Source organism: Mobula birostris, chromosome 21 (assembly GCF_030028105.1).
Source record: "Mobula birostris isolate sMobBir1 chromosome 21, sMobBir1.hap1, whole genome shotgun sequence".
Taxonomy (NCBI): domain Eukaryota; kingdom Metazoa; phylum Chordata; class Chondrichthyes; order Myliobatiformes; family Myliobatidae; genus Mobula; species Mobula birostris.
Genome location: NC_092390.1, coordinates 11,045,831 through 11,069,019, shown reverse-complemented (window position 1 = coordinate 11,069,019; position 23,189 = coordinate 11,045,831). Strand labels below are relative to the sequence as shown.

Sequence of the window (23,189 nt, the reverse complement as noted above, 5' to 3'; positions counted from 1 at the left end):
GCCAAATGAAAGAGGTAGCTGAAGAGATTATGGTGGCATTAGTAAGGATCTTTCAAGAATCACTAGATTCAGCAATGGTTCAGGAGGAATGGAAAATTGCAAATGTCACTACACTATTTAAGAAGCGAGAGAAGCAGAAGAAAGGAACGTTGGCCAGTTAGTCTGATTTCAGTGATTGGGACGATGTTGGAATCTATTACTAAGAATGAGGTTTTGGAGTACTTGAAGGCACATGACATCATAGACCAAAGTCAGCATGGTTTCCTTACGGGGAAATCTTGCCTGACAAAACTGTTGGAATTCTTTGAGGAAATAACAGGCAGGGTAGACAAAGGAGAGTCACTGTGTGTTGCTAATCTGGATTTTCAGAGGACTTGTTGTCAAGACACCTCCCATGGTATTGCAGGAAAGATACTAACATGGATAGAAGATTGGCCCCCTGGCAGGAGGCAAATAGTCGGAATAAAGGGTGCCTTTCCAGGTTGGCTGTCAGCGACTAGTGGCGTGCCGCAGGGATCAGTATTCTTTTCATGTTATATGTCAACGATTTGAATGAAGGAATTGATAGATTTGTGGTCAAATTTGCAGATATGAAGAAAAGTGAAGAGGCAGGTAGTGTTGAGAGGGCAGAGTGTCTGCAGAAGGATGGAGACAGATTGGAAGAAGGGGTAAAGAAATGGCAGATGGAATATGGTGTAGGGGAGTCCATGATCATATACTTTGGTAGAAGGAATAAATCCACAGACTGTTTTCTAAATTTGGAGAAAATTCAAAATCAGAGGTGGAAGGGGACTTAGGAGTCCTTGTGCTGGATTCTCTAAAGATTAACTTGTAGACTGAGTTGGTAGTAACAAAGGCAAATGTAATGTTAGCATTCATTTCAAGAGGACTAGAATACAAAAGCAAGGATGTAGTGCTGAGGCTCTATAAGGCATTGGTCTGAGTATTGTGGGCAGTTTTGGGCCCTTTTCTATGAAAAGGTGTGCTGGCATTGGAAAGGGGCCACAGGTGATTCACAAGAATGATCAGAGAATGGAAGGGTTAAATATGAGAAGCATTTGATGGCTCTGGGCCTGTACTCACTGCAATTTAGAAGAATGAGTGTGGATCTCATTGAAACCTATTGAATTTTGAAAGGTCTAGATCAGGGGTTCCCGACCGCTTGTTTAATGGTATTAGTCCATGGCATAAAAATGGTTGGGAACCCCTGGTCTAGATAGAGTGGGTGTGGAGATGATGTTTTCAATAATGGGGGAGTCTAGGACCAGAGGACACAGCCTCAGAATAGAACAGGGTTTCCCAACCTGGGGTCCATGGCCTAAAAAAAATTTGGGAGCCCCTGGAATAGAGGAACACCCATTGAAAACAGGGATGAGGATGTTCTTTAGCTGTAGGTGAATCTGGAATTCATTGCCACAGAATCTACGTATGACAAATCATTAGATATATTTAAGGCAAAAGTTAATAGGTTGTTGATTAATCAGGTCAAACAAGTTTACAGGAAGAAGGCAGGAGAAAGGATTTGAGAGAGATATTAAATCAGCCTTGTAGAGCAGAGTCAATGTGCCAAGTGGCCTAATTTTGATCCTATGTTTTATGGTCTTATGGTAATTAAGTGCTTATGACACTGTTTGTGATAGTGTGACATGTGCAGTATTCCTGGGTAGGTGTGATGGATGCTTAATGCAACTTAATTTACTCTTCAAAGTTTCTTTGCCGTTAATCTCTATGACACAGTGGATTCATTTACCTGTGATGTTTGGGTTCATCACCTCTGCAGCTTCCTGCTTGGTTGTATTAGTGCAGAGGTTTGCAACCTGAGACTTGTTTTATTGCTAACTTCTCGCAGCTCTGCTGAAAAGTCACTGACCTCAAACATTAATTCCTGCAGAGTCTGCCCAGTGGCTTACTCCAGTCGTCACTGTTCGAGTGGCTAACAAGGCAGCCTTTGAATCCAGGTGTGAACTGACAGAAAGATGGTCAGCCAAGTGTTTAAAGGATAAAAATGATCAATATTCACAAAAGGGTAAAAGGGGAAAAGGAAACAAAACTTATGATTGAGAAGAGGTCATTTAAAGAGTTGTTTCTCTTGTTAGTTGGCAGAGCAATATCTGGAATTGGAAGTAATGCACACAAAATGCTGAAGGAACTCAGCAGGTCAGGCAGCATCAATGGAGATGAATGAACAGTCAATGTTTCAGCCTGAGACCCTTATCAGCACTGAAATGGTCATTTGGGATTGGAAAGACAAGAGATTCCGCAGATACTGGAAATCCAGAGCAACACACACAAAATGCTGGAGGAACTCAGCAGGTCAGGTAGCATCTATGCAAACGAATGAACAGTTGACATTTCAGGCTGAGACCCTTCATCGGCTCTGGAATTGTCATTTGAGATTGTAAACGCAAGAGATTCTGCAGATACTGGAAATCCAGAGCAACACACACAAAATGCTGGAGGAACTCAGCAACATTTGGAATTGATTTATTATTGTCACATGTATAGATGTCCAGTGAGAAGCTTGTCTTGCATACTGTTCATTCACATCAATTCATTGCACTGAGGAAAAACAACAGAATGCATAATAAAGTGCAACAATTACAGAGAAAGTGCAGGTAGACTACAAAGTACAAGATCATAACAAGGTAGATTATGAAGTCAAGATCCATCTGTCATACTAGGGAACCATTCAAAAGCCTATTAAGAGCATAGTAGCACATGTCCCTGACCATGATGGTATCTGCTTTTAGGATTTTGTATCTCCTGTCTGCACATTGATTGTTTACAGGTTAATGAAGTAGGTTTTCAAAGCTTGTAGGGAAATTTGGGCCAGTTAGAAGATTGGGCTGAAAGATGGCAGATGGAGTTTAATGCTGATAAGTGTGAGGTGCTACATTTTGGTAGGACTAATCAAAATAGGACATACATGGTAAATGGTAGGGCATTGAGGAATGTAGTAGAACAGAGGGATCTAGGAATAATGGTGCATAGTTCCCTGAAGGCGAAATCTCATGTGGATTGGGTGGTGAAGAAAAATTTTGGTATGCTGGCCTTTATAAATCAGAGCATTGAGTATAAGAGTTGGGATGTAATGTTAAAATTGTACAAGGCATTGGTGAGGCCAAATTTGGAGTATTGTGTGCAGTTCTGATCACTGAATTATAGGAAAGATGTCAACAAAGTAGAGAGAGTACAGAGGAGATTTACTAGAATGTTACCTGGGTTTCAGCACCTAAGTTACAGAGAAAGGTTGAACAAGTTGGGTCTTTATTCCTTGGAGCATAGAATGTTGAGGGGGAACTTGATAGAGGTATTTAAAATTATGAGAGGGATAGATAGAGTTGACATGGATAGGCTTTTTCCATTGAGAGTGGGGGAGATTCAAACAAGAGGACAGGAGTTGAGAGTTAAAGGGCAAAAGTTTAGGGGTAACATGAGGGGGAACTTCTTTACTCAGAGAGTGGTAGTTGTGTGGAACAAGCTTCCAGCAGAAGTGGTAGAGGCAGGTTCGATTTTGTCATTTAAAACAAAATTGGATAGCTATATGGACAGGAAAGGAATGGAGGGTTATGGGCTGAGTGCAGGCCGGTGGGACTAGGTGAGAGTAAGCGTTCGGCACGGACCAGAAGGGCCGAGATGGCCTGTTTCCATGCTGTAATTGTTATATGGTTATAATGTGTAGTTTTTCATAAACTCTATTATATTTCTTTATGTTCCAGTAAATGCCTGCAAGAAAATGAATCTCAACGTAGCATATGGTGATGTATATGTACTTGGGTAATAAATTTATTCAAAACCTTATCATTTTGCACACCTCGATCAAGTCACCTCTCCTCCTTCTCCTTCGCTTTTTAGCACAGCAGAAAGAAAAGCTGTTGAGCAACACACATAAAATGTTCCTCCGCCTTCCACCAGGTGCTTCCTGCAGCTTTCCTGAAGCAGGATTTCAACCCCAAGCACCGAGAGTTGTTCCCCGCACAATGATGCTGATCAACCTGCTGATTCTAGCGTCTGTAACCTCCTGTGCAATATATTCCGATTTTTTTTTTAAATTTCAGATTTCCAGCACCCGCAGTTTTTAGTTGAGCTTCAAGCAACACAAGGTGCCTAAATAATGTCATCTCTTCAACACGGTCACAACAAATGAGTTTATTCAGAGAAACTCAGAAGGATAAGCAAGACTAGGGCAAGTTTTTCCCCGCAGCCTCATTAACGTAACAAAAAATTCCATAGGGAGAAGACGCATGACCTGAGAACAAAGCTCATGGTCTCTTTCCCATTGAACTGGATCTTGGAAAACACAACTTTGACTAAAATTCCAAATGAGTGACAGAATTGTTTGTGATACAGTGGTCAATGAATCAACAATCTCAGAAAATGTAATTGCCAGTAAGCTGTTATTTGTATTTTTTTTTCAAACCACTGTCCCTATTCTCTTGACTTTGACCCTTCAATGAGACATGGAAGTTTTCTTATCAGGTCTTTTTTTTGTTTTCTTTGAATTTAAGATTACTTCAGAAACAAACATGCGTCATTCATTCGTACATTAGAGTAAAGCCTAATTAGGTCTGTTCTCACAAGGTTTATTCTCTGGTGGGGACTCTCATGTGGCAGTGTTTAACTGCAGCCTTTCACTGAAGCAAGTCTCAGAAACTGGCAGATGAAAACTGCCTCGCGCAGCACTCCAAACAATTCAACAAAGAATGCAAGCTATCGGCGTGTGAATGTGCCAGACTGTGTGAGAGCGCTGGGCTCTGTGTCAGTCAGATTGGGGCAGAGCCTTTGGGGCTTGAGCTGGAGTTAAACTATGGGCTTCAAGCATTAAAGATCTTAAGATTAAATCACATAGGAGCAGGATAAGGCCATTCAGCCCATCGAGTCTGATTCACTATTTAATCATGTCTGATCTATTATCCCTCTGAACCCATTCTTCTCCCCGTAGCCTTCAAAGCAGGGATATCCAACCTGGGGTCCAATGCATTAAAAGGGTATGGAACCCCTGCTTTAAAGATTGGCCTTATTTGTCACGTGCACATCAAGACATACAATGAAATACATCATTTGCACCAATGACCAAATCACAAATCAATATGCCATGAGGGAAGCCCACAAGTGTCGCCATGTTTCTGGTGGCATCATAACCTACTAACCCTAACCTGTACATCCTTGGAATGTGGGAGGAAACCAGAGCACCCAGAGGAAACCCATGCAGTCACGGGGGAGAACGTATGAACATTCTCCACCAGTCCAATAAAAGATCTTCAACCTGGACATGACTGCTCTTTCTCTCTCCTCCGATGCTCCAGACTTGGCAACATCTTTGTAAATACTCCCTGCACTTTCACGTTTAATAACATCTTTCTTCCAGCAAGGTGGCCAAAACTGAGCACAGTTGGGTGGGAGGGCGGTGAGGAGCTTGATTTGCTCTTGTTGTTTTGTTGCTTGCTGTGTTCTGCATTGTCGGCAGGCTTTGTCGGTGCTGGAAGGTGTGGTAACGCCTGCAGGCTGCCCACAACACTTCCTTGTGTTGTTTGTTAATGCAAATGATGCATTTTACTGCATGTTTCAATGTGAATGTGATAAATAAATTTGAATCTTGAAGCCCACAGGGCCACAGGGAGAAAGTACAAACCCCTTACAGACAGTGGTGGGAATTAAACCAGAACTGCTGATCGCTGGCGCTGTAATTGTGTGATGCTAACCACTATACTTAGATTAGATTAGATTATTAGATTATGAGGACATGCAGTCCTCTTTTATTGTCATTTAGTAAGGCATGCATTAAGAAATGATACAATATTCCTCTGGTGTGATATCACAAAACACAGGACAGACCAAGACTGAAAAAACTAACAAAACCACATAATTATAACATATAGTTACAACAGGGCAACAATACCATAACTTGATGAAGAACAGGCCATGGCACAGTAAAAAAGTTCAAAGTCTCTCGAATGTCCCGCATCTCACGCAGACGGGAGAAGGAAGAAAACTCTTCCTGCCATGCCGACCACAGTCCGACTCTGAGTCATCCGAAAACTTAGAGCTCTGATCAGCCCTCCGACACCGAGTACCGAGCACCATCTCTATCCGAATGATTCGACCTCAGTCTCGGTCGCCAGCAGCAGGCAAAGCCGGGGATTTTGGGGCCTTCCCTCTGGAAGATTCTCGATCACCCAGTATCAGCAGCAGCGAACCGGCATTTCAGAAATTTCTCCAGATGTTGCTCTGTGCTTTCACATCTGTCTCCATCAAATCAGAATTGTCCACGGCCCCTATTTAACGGATACGATATCATTTTCACCGGAGAGCTGTGCACGCACAGCGCGCTGCTATCTTCTCCACCTACTTCCATAACTTGTAAAGCATTGAACCTGCCATTTGAACGTTCATGGCCACTAAAGTTGCCCACGTATAAGGTGACAAGACCACCAATTCAGAAGTCTCCTCCTTGATAAAGGAACGGGACCACAGTGCAATTTCAGCCCGAGTCTCAGGGGCCGGCAGGGGCAATCAAGGTACATCCGTCACCTGAGGAAGAATAGGTGGTAGCTGAATTTGCACAAGGGCGCGGGAAGAGAAGCTGTTTACCAGGCGTGGTATGGAAACACAAATGCCAGGAATGAAAAGGTCTACAGAAAGTGGTAGATACTGAAAGTGGTAGATACAGAAAGTGGTGGATACAGAAAGCGGTAGACACTGAAAGTGGTAGATACTGAAAGTGGTAGACTCTGAAAGTGGTAGATACAGAAGGTGGTAGATACAGAAAGTGGTAGATACAGAAGGTGGTAGATACAGAAAGTGGTAGACACTGAAAGTGGTAGATACAGAAAGTGGTGGATACAGAAAGTGGTGGATACAGAAAGTGGTAGATACAGAAGGTGGTAGATACTGGAAGTGGTAGATACAGAAAGTGACTGCCCAGCCCATCACAGGCAAAGCCCTCTCCACTATGGAGCTCGTCTACAAGGAGCGCTGGCACAAGATCCAGTATCCATCACCATCCAGTCTAGACTCTCTTCTCATTCCTCCCATGGGGAAGGAGGTACAGGAGCCTTAGTCCCATACTATGAGGCTCAGGAACAGTTATTACCCTCCAACAGTGTAGATAACTTCACTCACCGCAACACTGAACTGACACCACAATCAATGGACTCACTTTCACAGACTTTACAACTCACGTTCTCAATATTATTTATTTACTTTTTTAATTTATTATTGGTATGATAATAGCACTTTGGATATTTGTCAGTCTTTGTTATGTACAGTTTTTCATGAACTCTATTGTATTTCTTTATTTTCCTGTAAATGCCTGCAAGAAAATGAATCTCAAGATTGTATTTGGTGACATAAATGAAGTCTGATAATAAATTTACTTTGAACTTTGAAAGTCACCCACTGAGAGTCATGCCAAATGCAAGGATTTAGTCAGATCAGGATAATGAACTCAGATTCACATTTATTTAACACACATCCACCACTTGTTGTCTGATGCTCCAGTGTAGAATTCACACTGTTTTGGCTGCAGACTGACGTGGTGACGCTGCAAGTCAGACATGTCACTGGAAGGAGGAGGGTATGATAGGGTACAGTCCCTGATACATACATTTCCAATAATTCCTTCTCCAATTGTTTGGAAATGTGGAAATTGGCGTCTAACTCACCTGATTCTATTTTCCACACTCTCTTTGGACTCACTGGGTCCATATTTCCCACTGCCTTTAAACTGAGACTTAGGCCAGTTAGAAGAGTGGGCTGAAAGATGGCAGATGGAGTTTAATGCTGATAAGTGTGAGACGCTACATCTTGGTAGGACTAATCAAAATAGGACAGACATGGTAAATGGTAGGGCATTGAAGAATGCAGTAGAACAGAGGGATCTAGGAATAATGGTGCATAGTTCCCTGAAGGTAGGATCTCATGTGGATAGGGTGGAGAAGAAAGATTTTGGTATGCTGGCTTTTATAAATCAGAGCATTGAAATTGTACTGTTGAAATTGTACAAGGCATTGGTGAGGCCAAATTTGGAGTATTGTGTACAGTTTTGGTCACCGAATTATAGGAAAGATGTCAACAAAATAGAGAGAGTACAGAGAAGATTTACTAGAATGTTACCTGGGTTTCATCACCTAAGTTACAGAGAAAGGTTGAACAAGTTGGATCTTTATTCTTTGGAGCGTAGAAGGTTGAGGGGGGACTTGATAGAGTTTTTAAAATTATGAGGGGGATAGATAGAGTTGACGTGGATAGGCTTTTTCCATTGAGAGTGGGGGAGATTCAAACAAGAGGACATGAGTTGAGAGTTAAAGGGCAAAACTTGAAGTTGAGAGGGGATCTTCTTTACTCAGAGAGTGGTAGCTGTGTGGAAAGAGCTTCCAGCAGAAGTGTTTGAGGCAGGTTCGATGTTGTCATTTAAAGTTAAATTGGACAGCTATATGGACAGGAAAGGAATGGAGGGTTATGGGCTGAGTGCAGGTCGGTGGGACTAGATGAGAGTAAGAGTTCGGCACAGGCTAGAAGGGCTGAGATGGCCTGTTTCCGTGTTGTAATTGTTATATGGTTATATGAGGCCATGATTTCCATGTTTGCTTCAAACGCATTGGGTCCCATCTTCCCCGCTTCCTTTAAAACCCACAGGACTTTGTTTCCCACTCACTACAGAACCATTTCCTGTGCTCCCATTAGGCTCAAGGACAGCTTCTATCTTACTGTTATAAAACTATTTAACAGTTCCCCAGCACAATAAGATGGTCTTGACCTCACAATCTACTTCACTATGATCTTGTACCTTATCGTTTACCTGCATTGCATTTTTCCGATAGCTTTTTGCCCTTCGTTCTTCATTGTTATTGTTTTACCTTGTACTCTCTCAATGCACTGTGTAAGTATTTGATCTGCATGAACAGTGTGCAAGACAAGCTTTTCACTGTATATGAGTACATGTGACAATAACAAACCAATACCATTATCAAGGCTCCTTTAATCTCACTGGAATCCTATCTGCTACACTCCCTTTAAACTCATTGTGTTGACTGGAATATTTATTGTTCTATTATGTAACCTCTTATAAGAAGGTGAATTAAAGTGTGTCAGGGTATTAATGGGAGTAACTTCCATCCAGCAGTCTGGAACTTCTGCCTGGCACCACCAAAGTCTTGAACTGCTGGATTATCAAAGGTTCACTGATTTGAGTCAAAAATGACACACACAAAATGCTGGAGGGATCCTGCAGGTCAGACAACACCTAAGAAGAGAAATCAATAGTCTGCGTTTTGCGCCGATACCCTTGCCGGACAGCCCTTCAACTCGAAACATCTTTGTGCTGTACCCCTGCCACAAGACAACAAATTTCACATCATGTGAGTTAGTGACAATAAAGCTGGCTGTGATTCTGACGTTGTACCTGAAACTTCATTACAACAAATTGTGAGAATTTATTAACAAAATTGCAGAACGAAAAGAAAGTTATCTTGTCTTTGATCAAGCATCCACTTCCACCAGTCCAACACTGATCTTGTTTTATTCTTCCCAAATTCCCATTAATTCTCCCTGGATCCCACCACTCATCGACACACCAAGGGCATATTCCGTACTTTACCAATCCATACATTTTAGGCATGTGGGAGGAAATTGCAAACCCAGGAGAGAAGATGCAAACTCCACCCGGGCAGAACTGGAGGCCACAATTAAACCGGGGCCTTCGCCTCAGTGTAAATGGTCAGGCTTCTCGAATGGCCAAATCTATTTCAGTTCAGAGCTCCCATCATAAACCACATTCGGTGTCAAATGGACTGATGCCCACCTCAGCACTAGAGGCCATACAGTACTTGCTACTTGGTTCAGAAAAGAGGGTGAAGTGGGATGGGTGGGGAGGAAACACCTTCCACAGCATCTTGACCACTGTTCTTCAACGTAACATGTTTCAGTGACAGTCAATGGGCTGGAAGCTAGAAAAAATTGCAGACAAGAATAGTATCTCTGAAAGGACCCAAAAATTGGGCGTTAAAAGATTTACAGATTAGTTTCATTTGTCACATGTACATCAAAACATTGAAACATACAGTGAAATGTGTCGAGCAACACACACAGAATGCTGGAGGAACTCAGCAGGCCAGTCTGCATCTTTGGAAAAGAGAACAGTCGACGTCACGACAAGGCCATACTCAGGTTAGAGGAGCAACACCTTATATTCCATCTGGGTAGCCTCCAACCTGATGGTATGAACATCGATTTATTGAACGTCTGGTAATGCCATCCTCTCCTTCACCATTCACCATTCCCATTTCTCTCTCTCACCTTATCTCCTTACCTGCCCACCACCTCCCTCTGGTACTTCTCCTCCCTTTCTTTCTTCCACGGCCTTATGTCCTATCCTATCGGATTCCCTCTTCTCCATCCCTGCTTCTCCTTCACCAATCAATTTCCCAGCTCTTTACCTCCCCCCTCCCCCCCCACCTATCACCTTGTGTTTCCTCCACCCCTCCCCTCACTTACTTACTCTGACTCCTCATCTTTTCCTCCCATCCTGACGAAGGGTCTCGGCCTGAAACATCAACTGTACTCTTTCCCACAGATGCTGCCTGGCCTGCTGAGTTCCTCCAGCATCTTGTGTGTGTTGCTCGGATTTCCAGCATCTGCAGACTTGCTCTTGTTCGTGAAATGTATCATTTGTTTCGACGACTAACACAGTCCGAGGAGGTGAAGGGGGCAGCCGACGTGTCACCATGCTTCTGGTGACAATATAGCATGCCCGTAACTTAGTAACCACAGCTCGTACGTCTCTGCAAATGTGGGAGGAAACCAGAGGACTCGGAGGAAACCTGCATAATCACGGGGAGAATATACAAATTCCTTAAAGACTATGGCAGGAAGTGAACCCCAATTGCAATGTAAAGTGTTGCTTTAACCACTATTGCAAAATTGGTTTTGGTTTTTGGTGTATCATTGTGACATGATACAGTAAAAAAGTTTGTCTATCATGGAAAAAGGAAGGCCATCATAGGTAAAGCCCTCTCCACCACTAAGCGCATCCTGACAGAGCACTGATGCAGGAAGGAGGCATCTATCTTCAGGGTCCCCCACCACCCAGGTCATGCTGTCTTCTGACTGCTGCCATTAGGAAGAAAGTACAGGAGTCACACCACCAGGTTCAGGAAGAGTTACTAACGCTCAACCGTCAGGCTCTTGAACCAAAGGAGATAACTTCACTCAACTTCACTTGCCCCATTATTGAAATGTTCCCACAACCAATGGACTCACTTTCAAGGACTCTTCATCTCATGTTCTCGACATTTATTCCTTATTTATTTATTATTATTATTATTTCTTTTTGTACTTGTACAGTTTGTTGTCTTTTGCACACCGGTTGGACACCCTGTTGGCACAGTTTCCCTTTGATTACATTATGGTTGCTGGATTTATTGAGTATGCCTGCAAGAAAATGAATCTCAGGGTTGGATATGGTGACGTAGATGTACTTTGGTAATTAATTTACTCTGAACTTTGAACTTGAACTTGCATACTATCCATACAGATCAAATCACTGCACAGTGCCTTCAGCTAGCATTAGATAAAACAATAACTATAAAAGTTACTGAATGAGTGCAGTGCAGGTAAATGATTAAAGTGCAAGATCATAACGGGGAAGGTTATGAGGTTGAGTCCATCTTATCGTATAAGAGGTCTGTTCAAGAGTGGGTTAGAAGCTTTCCTTGAGACAGGTAGGGGAATATTAAATCCTTCAGCCAATGCTCAAGAACGTCGGAAAGAACACGACAAGTTTGCAGCAAAGGAACCCAAAACAAGTGGGCTGTGAGCTATGGACTGAGCTGCAAATGTGTGTTCTGAAGGGAAGCATCCTGTGTGGGGTTCAAATTGATAAACGCACCCCTTATTTGAAACCATCACAAACTTTGTCTCCACGTCAGGATTAGAATCGTTGTGGTCAGTGCTGAGAAAGCCAACATAAACACATCACACTAATTATACAACACACATCAAAGTTGCTGGTGAACGCAGCAGGCCAGACAGCATCTCTAGGAAGAGGTGCAGTCGACGTTTCAGGCCGAGACCCTTCGTTGTTTGCATTTTTAAAAACACTAATTATACAACTGGATCTGACCTTTCCCTTCCTCAGGTGTTTATTACAAAAAAAACAACCTAACATGTTATTTCATTGGTGTAGTGCTCGAGCTGAACAGAAGCCCGTTGCGCTCTGCGGGTGGATTAGCTTTCCAATGCAACCCGATTCTTCCTGTTGACCTGAGAGTAGCCCTTCCACTCCTGGAATTATTTAACCCTAAACCCCCTCAGGTGAGTACATCACTTCCAAGCAATAGCACAGGGCCATTCTTCTGGGGACAGTTAAAGATTAAAAATCACTTTTTTATTAAAAAAGATTAGCTTCATTCGTCGCACGTTCATCGAAAGAAACAGTGAAATGCATTGTTCGCGTAAACGACCAACACAGTCCGAGGATTGTGCTGGGAGCAGCCCACAAGTGTCACCACACTTCTGACATCAAAGTAGCATGCACACTGTTAGAGTGGGTTTTTGGGGAGATGATTCATTTACACTTAAATGACTCTGGCCACCATTCTATTTGACAAAGTACTGTGGATTGAGTTCACAACAATGCATTTCCTGAAAACTGTAAGTATCGGGATACTAGCCAGACGCTGCAGATGGAAGTGTGAAGTTTACAGGTAGTTTCGAAGACAGTATTATCTATACTTCATAGATAAGAATTGTCTTCTATGTTAGCACGTAAAATGCCAAATAAATGTAATGTGGATTTAACTTGCATTCCTAAAGGCTGTGGATACCAACCCAGACATGTTGGCATCAGAAGGAAAGGATGAAGTCAGAAGGTTTGATGTTTGTATGTACCTTCAAAAGGAACCATTGTCTGTAATTTTTTAAGTAGCGATTGCCTTTGTGTTTAGCATATAAATATCGAGCCCACATTGGGCTAGCAGACCTTTCTACTGAAAACGTCTCCATCCGTATGATGCCTGCTGTACCTTGTTGTGTCAAATAAAGAAGCTGATTTGTATCTACCGGTGACTCTGTCTCTCCGGTCATTTCATCCACGCTACAACACACACAATTTATTAATCCTAACCAGTACATTTTTGAAAACTGGAGGAAACCCACAGTGTTATGGGGAGAATGTACAAACTCCTTTCAGCAGCAACTGAAACCCAATTAGTGACTGTTGGCTCTATAGTAGTGTTACTACCTCAACCTCGTGCTACCATGCCATCCCCACTGATTCGTATGTTTGACTGGAATACAAATAGACCATACTATTGTCAAGACTGTACAGAATGTAAAAACTAAGCTCTCAGGCTTATTTCTGGCCAGGAGGAAACCTGTATTGAACTTGAGTTTCACTTTGCTGTAGAGGACTGTGTAAAGTTCTCTTTATTGTATTTTATGAAGAGTATAGAGGCAATATATGGGCGGCACTGTAGGGTAATGGTTAGCATAATACTACTACATGCCAGCTCTAAGATTAGGGTTCAATTCCGTCCGATGTCCATAATGAGTTTGTACGTACTCGCTGTGACCACGTGGGTTTCCTCTCGGTGTTCTGGTTTTCTTCCACTTTCCAAAAATTTAGAGTTAGGGCTGGTAAGCTGTGGGTATACTATGTTGTCACCTTAAGCATCTTCACTGATTTGACTCGACACAAACAACACATAGTGATGCATTTTGATGTACATGTGACAAATAAATACAATAGAGGCAGTGAAGAGGCTCTTAGATAGACGCATACAGTGCCTATAACAAGTATTCCCCGCCGCCCCCCCCCCCGGGAAGTTTTCATGTTTTACAACATTGAATCACAATGGATTTAATTTGGCTTTTTGACACGGATCAAGAGAAAAAGACTCTTTCTTGTCAAAGTGAATTCAGATCTCTACAAAGTGATCTAAATTAATTACAAATATAAAACACAAAATAATTGATTGGATAAGTATTCACTCCCTTCAAGTCGGTATTTAGTAGATGCACCTTTGGCAGCAATTACAGCCTTGGGTCTGGGTGGATAGGTCTTTGCACTCCTGGACACTGTAAGTTTTCCCCATTCCTCTTTACAAAACTGCTCAAGCTCTGTCAGATTGCAGGGGGATCATGAGTGAACAGCCCTTTTCAAGTCCAGCCGCAATTTCTCAATTGGATTGAGGTCTGGACTCTGACTTGTCCACTCCAGGACATTAACTTTGTTGTTTTTAAGCCACTCCTGTATAGCTTTGGCTTTATGCTTGGGGTCATAGTCATGCTAGAAAAGAAATCTTCTCCCAAGTCGCAGTTCTCTTGCAGACTGCATCAGGTTTTCCTCCAGGATTTCCCCGTATTTTGCTGTATTCATTTTACCCTCTACCTTCACAAGTCTTCCAGAGTCTGCTGCAGTGAAGCATCCCCACAGCATGATGCAGCCACCACCGTGCTTCACGGGAGGGATGGTGTGTTTTTGATGATGTGCAGTTTCTGGATTATGCCAAACATAGCATTCAGTCTGATGGTCGAAATGCTCAATTTCAGTTTCATCAGACCATAGAACATTCTTCCAGCTGACTTCAGAGTCTCCCACATGCCTTCTGACAAACTCCAGCCAAGATTTCACGTGAGCTTTTTTCAACAATGACTTTCTCTTTGCCTCTTTCTCATGAAGCTGTGACTGGTGAAGCACCCTGGCCACAGTTGTTGTATGCACAGTCTCTCCCATCTCAGCTCCTGAAGCTTGTAACTCCTCCAGAGTTGTTATGGGTCTCTTGGTGGCCTCCCTCACTAGTCCCCTTCTTGCACAGTCACTCAGTTTTTGAGGACGGCCTGCTCCAGGCAGATTTACAGCTGAGCCATATTCTTTCCATCCCTCGATGATTGACTTAACTGTACTCCAAGCGATATTCAGTGACTGGGAAATTTTCTTGTATCCATCTCCTGACTTGTGCTTTTCAATAACCTTTTTCATGAAGTTACTTGGATTGCTCTTTTGTCTTCATGGTGTAGTTTTTACCAGGATACTGACTCACCAGCAGTTGACCTTCCAGATCCAGGTGTATTGTTACTACAATCAACTGAAACACCTTGACTGAACAGGTGATCTCCACTAACTAATTACTGTGACTTCCAAAACCAATTGGCTGCACCAGTGATGATTTGGTGTGTCATATTACTTATACAATTAATTATTTTGTGTTTTATATTTGTAACTAATTTAAATCATTTAAATCATTTTGTAGAGATCCTTTTCACTTTGACATGGAAGAGTCTTTCTCGTTTGATTTGTGCCAAAAAAAAAGCTGGAGATCACTATTAATCAGTGTTGTAAAACAATAAAACATGAAAACTTCCGGGGGAAGGGGGGGGGGGAGAATACTTTTTATAGGTACTGTACATGTGCAGAGAATGCTGGCGTGTGGACGTTGTGTCGGCAGAAGGGATTGGTTTAGTTAGCCACTTGATTATGAGTTCAATTAGTTTAGCACAACATCGTCGGTTGAAGGGCCTGTTCTTGTACTGTAATGTTAAGACACAGAACACAGAACAGTACAGGTTCTTTGGCCCACTATCCTGTGCTAACCTGTCAACCAACTCCAAGATCAATCTAACCATTCCCGCCTGCATAGCCCTCCAGTTTTTAAAAAAATTTATCCCGAGACACAGAACAGTAACAGGTCCTTTCGGTACGGCAAGCCCACACTGCCTTTTTACACCCAAGTGACCTAGTAACCTACTAACCGGTACGTCTTTGGAATGTGGGAGGAAACCAGAGCACCCGGAGGAAACCACATGGTCACGGCGAGAACATGCAAACTCCTTACTGACAGCGATGGGAACTGAGCCCAGGTCTCTGGCACTGTAAAATGTTATGTTAACTGCCACACTACCATGCTGCCCATGGTGTGATGGCTAGGAACTGAACCCAGGCCAGCTGCTTTCTTCCATGTACTGATCGAGGAATCTCTTAAATGTCCCTGATGTACCTGCCTCTATCAACCCCGGCAGCATGTTCCACGCATCCACCACTCCCTGTGTAAAAAAAAAACTACCTCCAACGTTCCCCCCTTACTTTCCTCCAATCAGGAAATGCCCTCTCATATTCTCTGTCTTATGTTCTATGTTATGTGCTCGCTCCCACACTGGCAGTAAGGAAGTGAATGACATTGATATATTTAACGGGAGGCTAGACAAGCAATTGAGGACGAAGGGAAGAGAGGTTCGCGTTGCTAGATCAGGCTGAGCAAAGGTAGGAGCAGCCTCAAGTATGTGGTTTGGTCCAGATAGCCAGTGCTCGATTTCCAAGATAACCCTATATGGAAATCTCTCTCAGAAGGGTGACCAGTTTTATTCATACATTTTAGTAACTGGGTGGCCTGTAAGATCATTTACAGAACAGAGAAGAGCTAAAGAAGGGTCTTGGCCCAAAATTTGGACTGTTTATTCTTGTGTGTGTGCTGCTTCGGATTTCGAGCATCTGCAGGCTTTCTCATTTTTGTAACTACATTCCTGTTTGTACGGAGTCCCACGTAGCCCAGACTCGACGGTGGAAACTGCTTTCCTTCCCATAAGGACATACGGTGATACGGTGAACTAGTTAGACCATTTACAACGTCGGATGGTTTCATAGCCACTGTTACTCTTTAAAAAAAGACTTTTGAATTCCAGATTTATTTAATTAATGGTCTTTAACTTTTTATGGTGGGATTCAAACTCCCATCTGTGGATCATTTTTTTCTTTATATTAATAGTTTGCTTTCTTTACCACGGCATGTAAACCATCCCCTTCCTATCTGATTCCATCTGATATATAATAAAGGAAGCTGTCACACTGTGGTCTTGCTGCTGGATAGTTAACACAAAGGATCCAAACCTGAAACACGGTGATTGAGATGGGGCGGGGGGGAATAATTGAGAAGAAAATCATAGAGAGCTGTGGACACAGGTCAGCACATCACACAAACCAGCCTCCCCTCCACGGATTCTGTCTGCTCTTCTTACGGCCTCAGTAAAGCAGCCAGCGTAATCAAAGACCCTACCCACACTAGACAGGGAAAATGCCCGGCTGTGAGGGTGTCAATCCATATTGCAGCCTCCCATAATGTAGAGCTGCGTCATCTCCCATTGCACCATAGTGGTTAGAATAACGCTTTACAGCCGCCTGTGATCACTGATCAGGGTTTGATTTCTGCTGCTTTCTCTAAGGAGTTTGAATGTTCTCCCCATGACCACGTGGATTTCCTCTGGGTGCAAAGACACATAGGTTATGGTTGGTGAAAAATGGGTATGCAATGTTGGCAACACTTATGGGCCGCTCCAGTAGATGCCCAGATTGTGTTGGTCGTTGACGCAAACAACACATTTCACTGTATATTTTGATGTTCTGTGTACATGTGATAAATCCAGCTAATTTTTAGAGAAACTGAAAGTTCATGCATCTCTTTGGATCCAGCTTTCCAATTCAAACCAATTCAATTTTGTTAACCACTAAGGTAGAAAATAGAAACAGTACCCAACCTGAACCAGAAGTGGATCCAAAATATTCATTCTCAACTTACGAAGCATCAGCCATTGGTACTCCTCATCTTCTCTGGGCTCCTCATCTCCCTGTCCCCTCCGATCTTCAGGCTTTTCAGAGTCTCAAGACCACCCACAATGAACAGTCCCAAACTTTTAAACCTGAGTGGTGTCCTAAACAAGGGCCCTGCTCCTTTGCCGCAGATAATTCCCACCTCAAGTTAGAAGGAAGCTCATCCCTATCTTCATGCATTATATAGTATTTCTGAAATAGTATGAGGGAAAGACACTTGTGCGTTCCAAGACTCACATAAGTCACTTGTCTACTCTTTATGTCTCTATGTGGTTTTTCTCCTCAGCTCTTTGCAACAACGAAATAGAGCCACCAGAGAGATTGGTAGACACAATCTGGCACAGCAACAGAACAAGCCATATGAAAAACAAATACAGATTCGCTGTGGTCTTTTTAATCCACTAACAGTTTTCTCATGAAGCCATGAAGAGACAGCTCTCCCTCAGTGTTTATGATCTCCTATAAAATTAAGTAGTTCCTAATCTGGGTTTGTGTGATCATGCATGAAAATCATTTCCACGTCATTATGGGTTTATCTTGTGGTAAGTTAAAAGTAAGGAAGAGACAGACATCTCTTTAATGTGTCAGTGCCAACACTCCTTTCAAACAGGCTAATTCCACAGCAACACACACAAAATGCTGGAGGAGCTCAGCAGGCCAGGCAGCATCTGTAGAACTGAATTAACAGTTGACATTTCGAGCCAAGACCCTTCTTCAGGACTGGAAAGGAAGGGGGAAGGGTGTTGGCCTGAAACGTCGACTGTTTTATTGAATCCCATAGATGCTGCCTGACCTGCTGAGTTCCTCCAACATATTGTGTGCGTTGGTCTGGATTTCCAGCATCCTCAGGTTTTCTGGTGTGTAGGTTAATTCCGCATCACTTTCCAAAGGGATTAAGTACGGGAGAAGAACGCAGAACATCAGACATAGAACGCTACAGCACAGTACAGGCCCTTTGGCCCCTGATATTCTGCTGACCTTTTAACCTACTCTAAAATCAATCTGACCCTTCCCTCCCACATAGCCCTCCATTTTCCATTTACCCACGTGGCTATATAAGAGCTTTTGAATTATTCCTAATGTATCTGTTTCCATCACCAGCCCTGGCATACAAACACCACTCTCTGTGTAAAAACCTTATCTCTGACATCCCCCATATACTTTCCTTCATACACCTTAAAAATATGCCCTCTCATATTGTGCATTTCTGCCCTAGGAATAAAGTCTCTGACTGTCCACTCTTATCTATGCCTCTTATCAACTTTAACACCTCTGTCAAGTCACTTCTCTCTCTCCTTTGTTCCAAAGAGGTAAGCCCCAGTTTGCTCAACCTATCCTCATAAGCATGCTGTTTAACTCTCGGGTGTGTAGGTTGTTAAAGCAAATGAAACATTTCACGTGATAAATGAAGCTGAATCTGAGGCTCAAGGGTCCCAGTGGGTCCACCAGAGGTCACGATGGATCAGCTGGCCCTTGGCTTCTCTTGCACTTCCCACCTACAGCGGCCCAGTTGTCAAAGGTCCACCTTACGTATTGCAACACTGACCTCCTCTGAGCATGAAGTCCAAGGACCATGGGACCACATGTAACTACGACTTTCAACTTCTGCCCTAGTTGGGTATTAATCCAGCATCTATCCATCAAGAGAAATCATTTAAGGAGATTAATTAACAGCAAAATCAAACAGCTGGAAGAAGTCAGCAAGTTAAAGAGCACCTATGAAGGCAACAGAGGCATCAATGTTTTACGTGGAGACCCAGAATCAGGACTGCAAGCAGAGAGGGGAACTACTGTATTCTACAGACGTGCAGTAGAGAGCATCCTTACAAGCCACATCACTGCGTGGTATGGAAACTGCACTGTGGCGGACAGGAAGGCTCTACAAGGCCAGTCAAAACTGCCCTAAGCATTAACCCTTTCATTCCTGCAATCGTTCACATGAACCTCCTCTGGACCTGCTCCAATGCCAGCACATCCTTTGTTAGATAAGTAGCCCAAACCTTATTTTGGGTGACCAATCAACAGAGAGGGAGTGTGTGAAAAGATCTACCTTTTCAATTAGATTCACGATCAAGATTTAAACGGCAGAGCTTCACGGCAGTTTCTCTGAATTGGGCGGCAACCAACCAGCAAGGAGGGATTCATTAGAAAGGGCAAATAAAAGTAACACCAGTGCAAACGGAGCGGCCATTGTTGTGAGTGGGCCAGTGTTTGGAGTGGCTTTGGCTCATCAGGCTTGGGTGAGGTAAAATATCTGGTAAGTTTCTCTTTTTGTTCTCAGTTCTTCATTCCTCATCTGTTAGGGCATAGTACTGGAGTGAGAATGGCTCCAGGGGCAGTGTTTTGTGTGGTGTGTGGGATGTGGGAAGTCTGGGAGACCTCCAGTCTCCTGGACAAACAAATTTGCACCAAGTAGACTGAGTTGCAGTTCCTGAGAGAACGTATTAAGGAACTGGAGCTGCAGCTCAATGTCCTTCGGCATATGGGAAAATGAGGAGGTGATGGATTTGAGCTACAGGGAGGTAGTTACCCCTAGGTTGCAGGAGACAGGTAACTGGGTGACTGTCAGGAGAAGGGGAGGAAATACACCGCCAGTACAGAGTACACCTGTGGCCATTCCCCTCAGTAATAAGTATACAACTTTAGATACTTTTGACACAGACAACCTGTCAAGGGGGAGCCACAGTGACTGGGTCTCTGGCACCGAGTCTGGTGCTGTGGCTCAGAAGAGAAGAGAGGTGAAGAAGCCTGCAGTGGTGATAGGAGATTCCATAGACAGAGTAACAAGTATGAGATTCTGCGGGCGTGATAGAGACACCGGATGGTATGCTGCCTCCCTGATGCCAGGGTCAGGGATGTCTCGGATCAGGTCCATGGCATTCTCATGAGCAAGGGTGAACAGCCGGAAGTCTTGGTGCATATTGGCACCAATGGCATAGGTAGAAAAGGTGAGGAGGTCGTGAGGAGAGATTTTAGGGAGTGCGGTAGAAAGCTGAGAAACAGGACCTCCATGGTGGTGATCTGTGGACTACTGCCTGTGTGGCACGCCAGTGAGGGCAGGAATAGGATGATGTGGCAGGTGAATGCATGGCCGAGGAACTGGTGCAGAGTCAGGGGTTCAGATTTATGCATCCTTCGGATCTCTTCTGGGAAGGTATGACCTGTACAAAAGGGACAGGTTACACCTGAACCCAAGAGGGTCCAATATACTTGCAGGCTGGTCTGCTAGAGATGTTAACCATATAACTATATAACCATATAACAATTACAGCACGGAAACAGGCCATCTCGGCCCTTCTAGTCCATGCCGAACTCTTGCTCTCACCTAGTCCCACCAACCTGCACTCAGCCTATGACCCTCCTTTCCTTTCCTGTCCATATCGCTATCCAATTTAACTTTAAACAACAACATTGAACCTGCCCCAACCACTTCTGCTGGAAGCTCGTTCCACACAGCTACCATTCTCTGAGTAAAGAAGTTCCCCCTCGTGTTACCCCTAAACTTTTGCCCTTTAACTCTCAACTCATGTCCTCTTGTTTGAATCTCCCCCACTCTCAATGGGAAAAGCCTATCCACGTCAACTCTACGTCAACTCAATGTTCCAAAGGGTTTAAACTAAGTTGGTAGAGGGACGGGAAATGGAGTGTAGTGCTGAGGCTGAGGTAGTTGGTTTACAAACAAAGGAAATGTGCAGTGATACTGCTAGCAGAGAGAGGCTGATAATAGGGAAAAATTACAGTCAACAGAATGTGAAAGGTACACAAAATCGAAAAAGGTGAATACAGGACTGAAGGTGTTATATTTGAATGTGTACCGTATATAGAGCAAGGTAGGTGAACTTATAGCACAGTTACAGACTGGCTGGTATGATGTTGTAGACATCACTGAATTGTGGCTGAAGGAAGATTGTAGCTGGGAGCTTAATGCCCAAGGATCCACATTGTATCAACAGGACAGGCAGGAATGCAGCGGCTGCCACGTTTCTCTGTTGGTAAAAAATCAAATCAATTCTTTAGAAAGAGATTAGATTGGGGCAGAGGGTATTGAGTCATTGTGGATAGAGCTAAGGAACTGTGAGGGTGAAAAGACTCTGATGGGAGTTGTTTACAGACTACCAAACAGTAGTAAGGATGTGGTCTACAAATAAGAACAGGAGATAGAAAATGCATGCCAAAAGGGCAATGTTACAGAAGTCATGGTGGACTTCAATATGCAGGTATATTGGGAAAATCAGGTTGGTCCTGGATCCCAATAGGGGAAATTACTAGAGTGCCTATGAGAGGGCTTTTTAGAGCAGCTCATGGTTGAACCCACTAGACCATCAGCGATTTTGCATTGGGAATTATGCAATAAACTGGAATTGATTAGAGAGCTGAAGGTGAAAGAACCTCAATATGATTATAATATGACCAAATTGACCTTGAAATTTGAGAAGGAAAAGCTCAGATTCCCCGATGATAACGAGAGGGTGTACAGGGGTGAGATATGCCAACTAGTGGAGTGGTGCCGCAGCAACAACCTGGCACTCAGTGTCAGTATGACGGAAGAGCTGATTGTGGAGTTCAGGAAGGGTAAGATGAAGGAACACATACCAACCCTCATAGAGGGATCAGAAGTGGAGACAGTGAGCAGTTTCAAGTTCCAGGGTGTCAAGATCTCTGAGGATCTAACCTGGTCCCAACATATCGATGCAGCTATAAAGGAGGCAAGACAGCGACTATACTTCATTAGGATTTTGAAGGGATTTTTTTATAGCAACAAATATACTTGAAAACTTCTACAGATGTACCATGGAGAGCATTCTGACAGGCCGCATCACTGTCTGGTATGGCGGTGGGGGGTGCTACTGCACAGGACCGAAAGAAACTGCAGAGGGCTGTAAATTTAGTCGGCTCCATCTTGGGCATTAGCCTACAAAGTACCCAGGACATCTTTAGGGAGCGGTGTCTCAGAAAGGCAGTGTCCATTATTAAGGACCTCCAGCACCCAGGGATGCCCTTTTCTCACTGTTACCATCAGGTAGGAGGTATGGAAGCCTGAAGGCACACACTCAGTGATTTAGGAACAGCTTCTTCCCCTCTGCCATCGAATTCCTAAATGGACATGGAACCCTTGAATACTACCTCACTTTTTTAATTTCTGCTTTTTGCGCGATTCTTAATCTATTCAATGTATGTGTACTGTAATTGATTTACTTATTTATTATTTATTATTATTATTTTTCTTCTCTATTATGTATTGCATTGAACTGCTGGTGCTAAGTTAACAAATTTCACGACACGTGCCGGAGATACTAAACCTCATTCTGATCCTGATTCTGATTTTGAAAAGCTAAAGCCAGATGAACTGAATAAGTATTTTGCATTAGTTTTCACTGTGGAAGACATCAGCAGCGTGGTGGAAGTTCCAGATGTCAGGGGTCAGAGTGTGTGAAATTTCCATTACTAGGGAGAAAGTTCTTGGGAAACTTGGGAAAGGTCTGAAGGTAGAGGAATCACCTGGACCAGATGGTGTACACCCCAGGGTTCTGAAAGAGCTTGCTGAGAGATTGTAGAGGCATTAGTAATGATCTTGCAAGAATCACTAGAT

The 23,189-nt window shown here is 43.3% G+C and overlaps 1 protein-coding gene across 2 annotated transcripts in view; it reads right to left on the bottom strand.

Annotated features, from left to right (window-relative positions):
• hpse2 (heparanase 2) overlaps nucleotides 1-23,189 on the bottom strand; it is a 346,454-nt gene that overhangs the window by 18,912 nt on the left and 304,353 nt on the right. The window contains exon 10 of one of the 2 annotated variants that reach the window (XM_072239691.1): nucleotides 2,495-2,559. The exons of the other annotated variant lie outside the window; for it this stretch is intronic. Coding sequence (XP_072095792.1) covers nucleotides 2,542-2,559 — 18 coding nt within the window. The 3' untranslated portion in view covers nucleotides 2,495-2,541. Of the gene's footprint in view, nucleotides 1-2,494; nucleotides 2,560-23,189 lie in introns of those variants that run through there. 2 annotated transcript variants of the gene reach the window in all.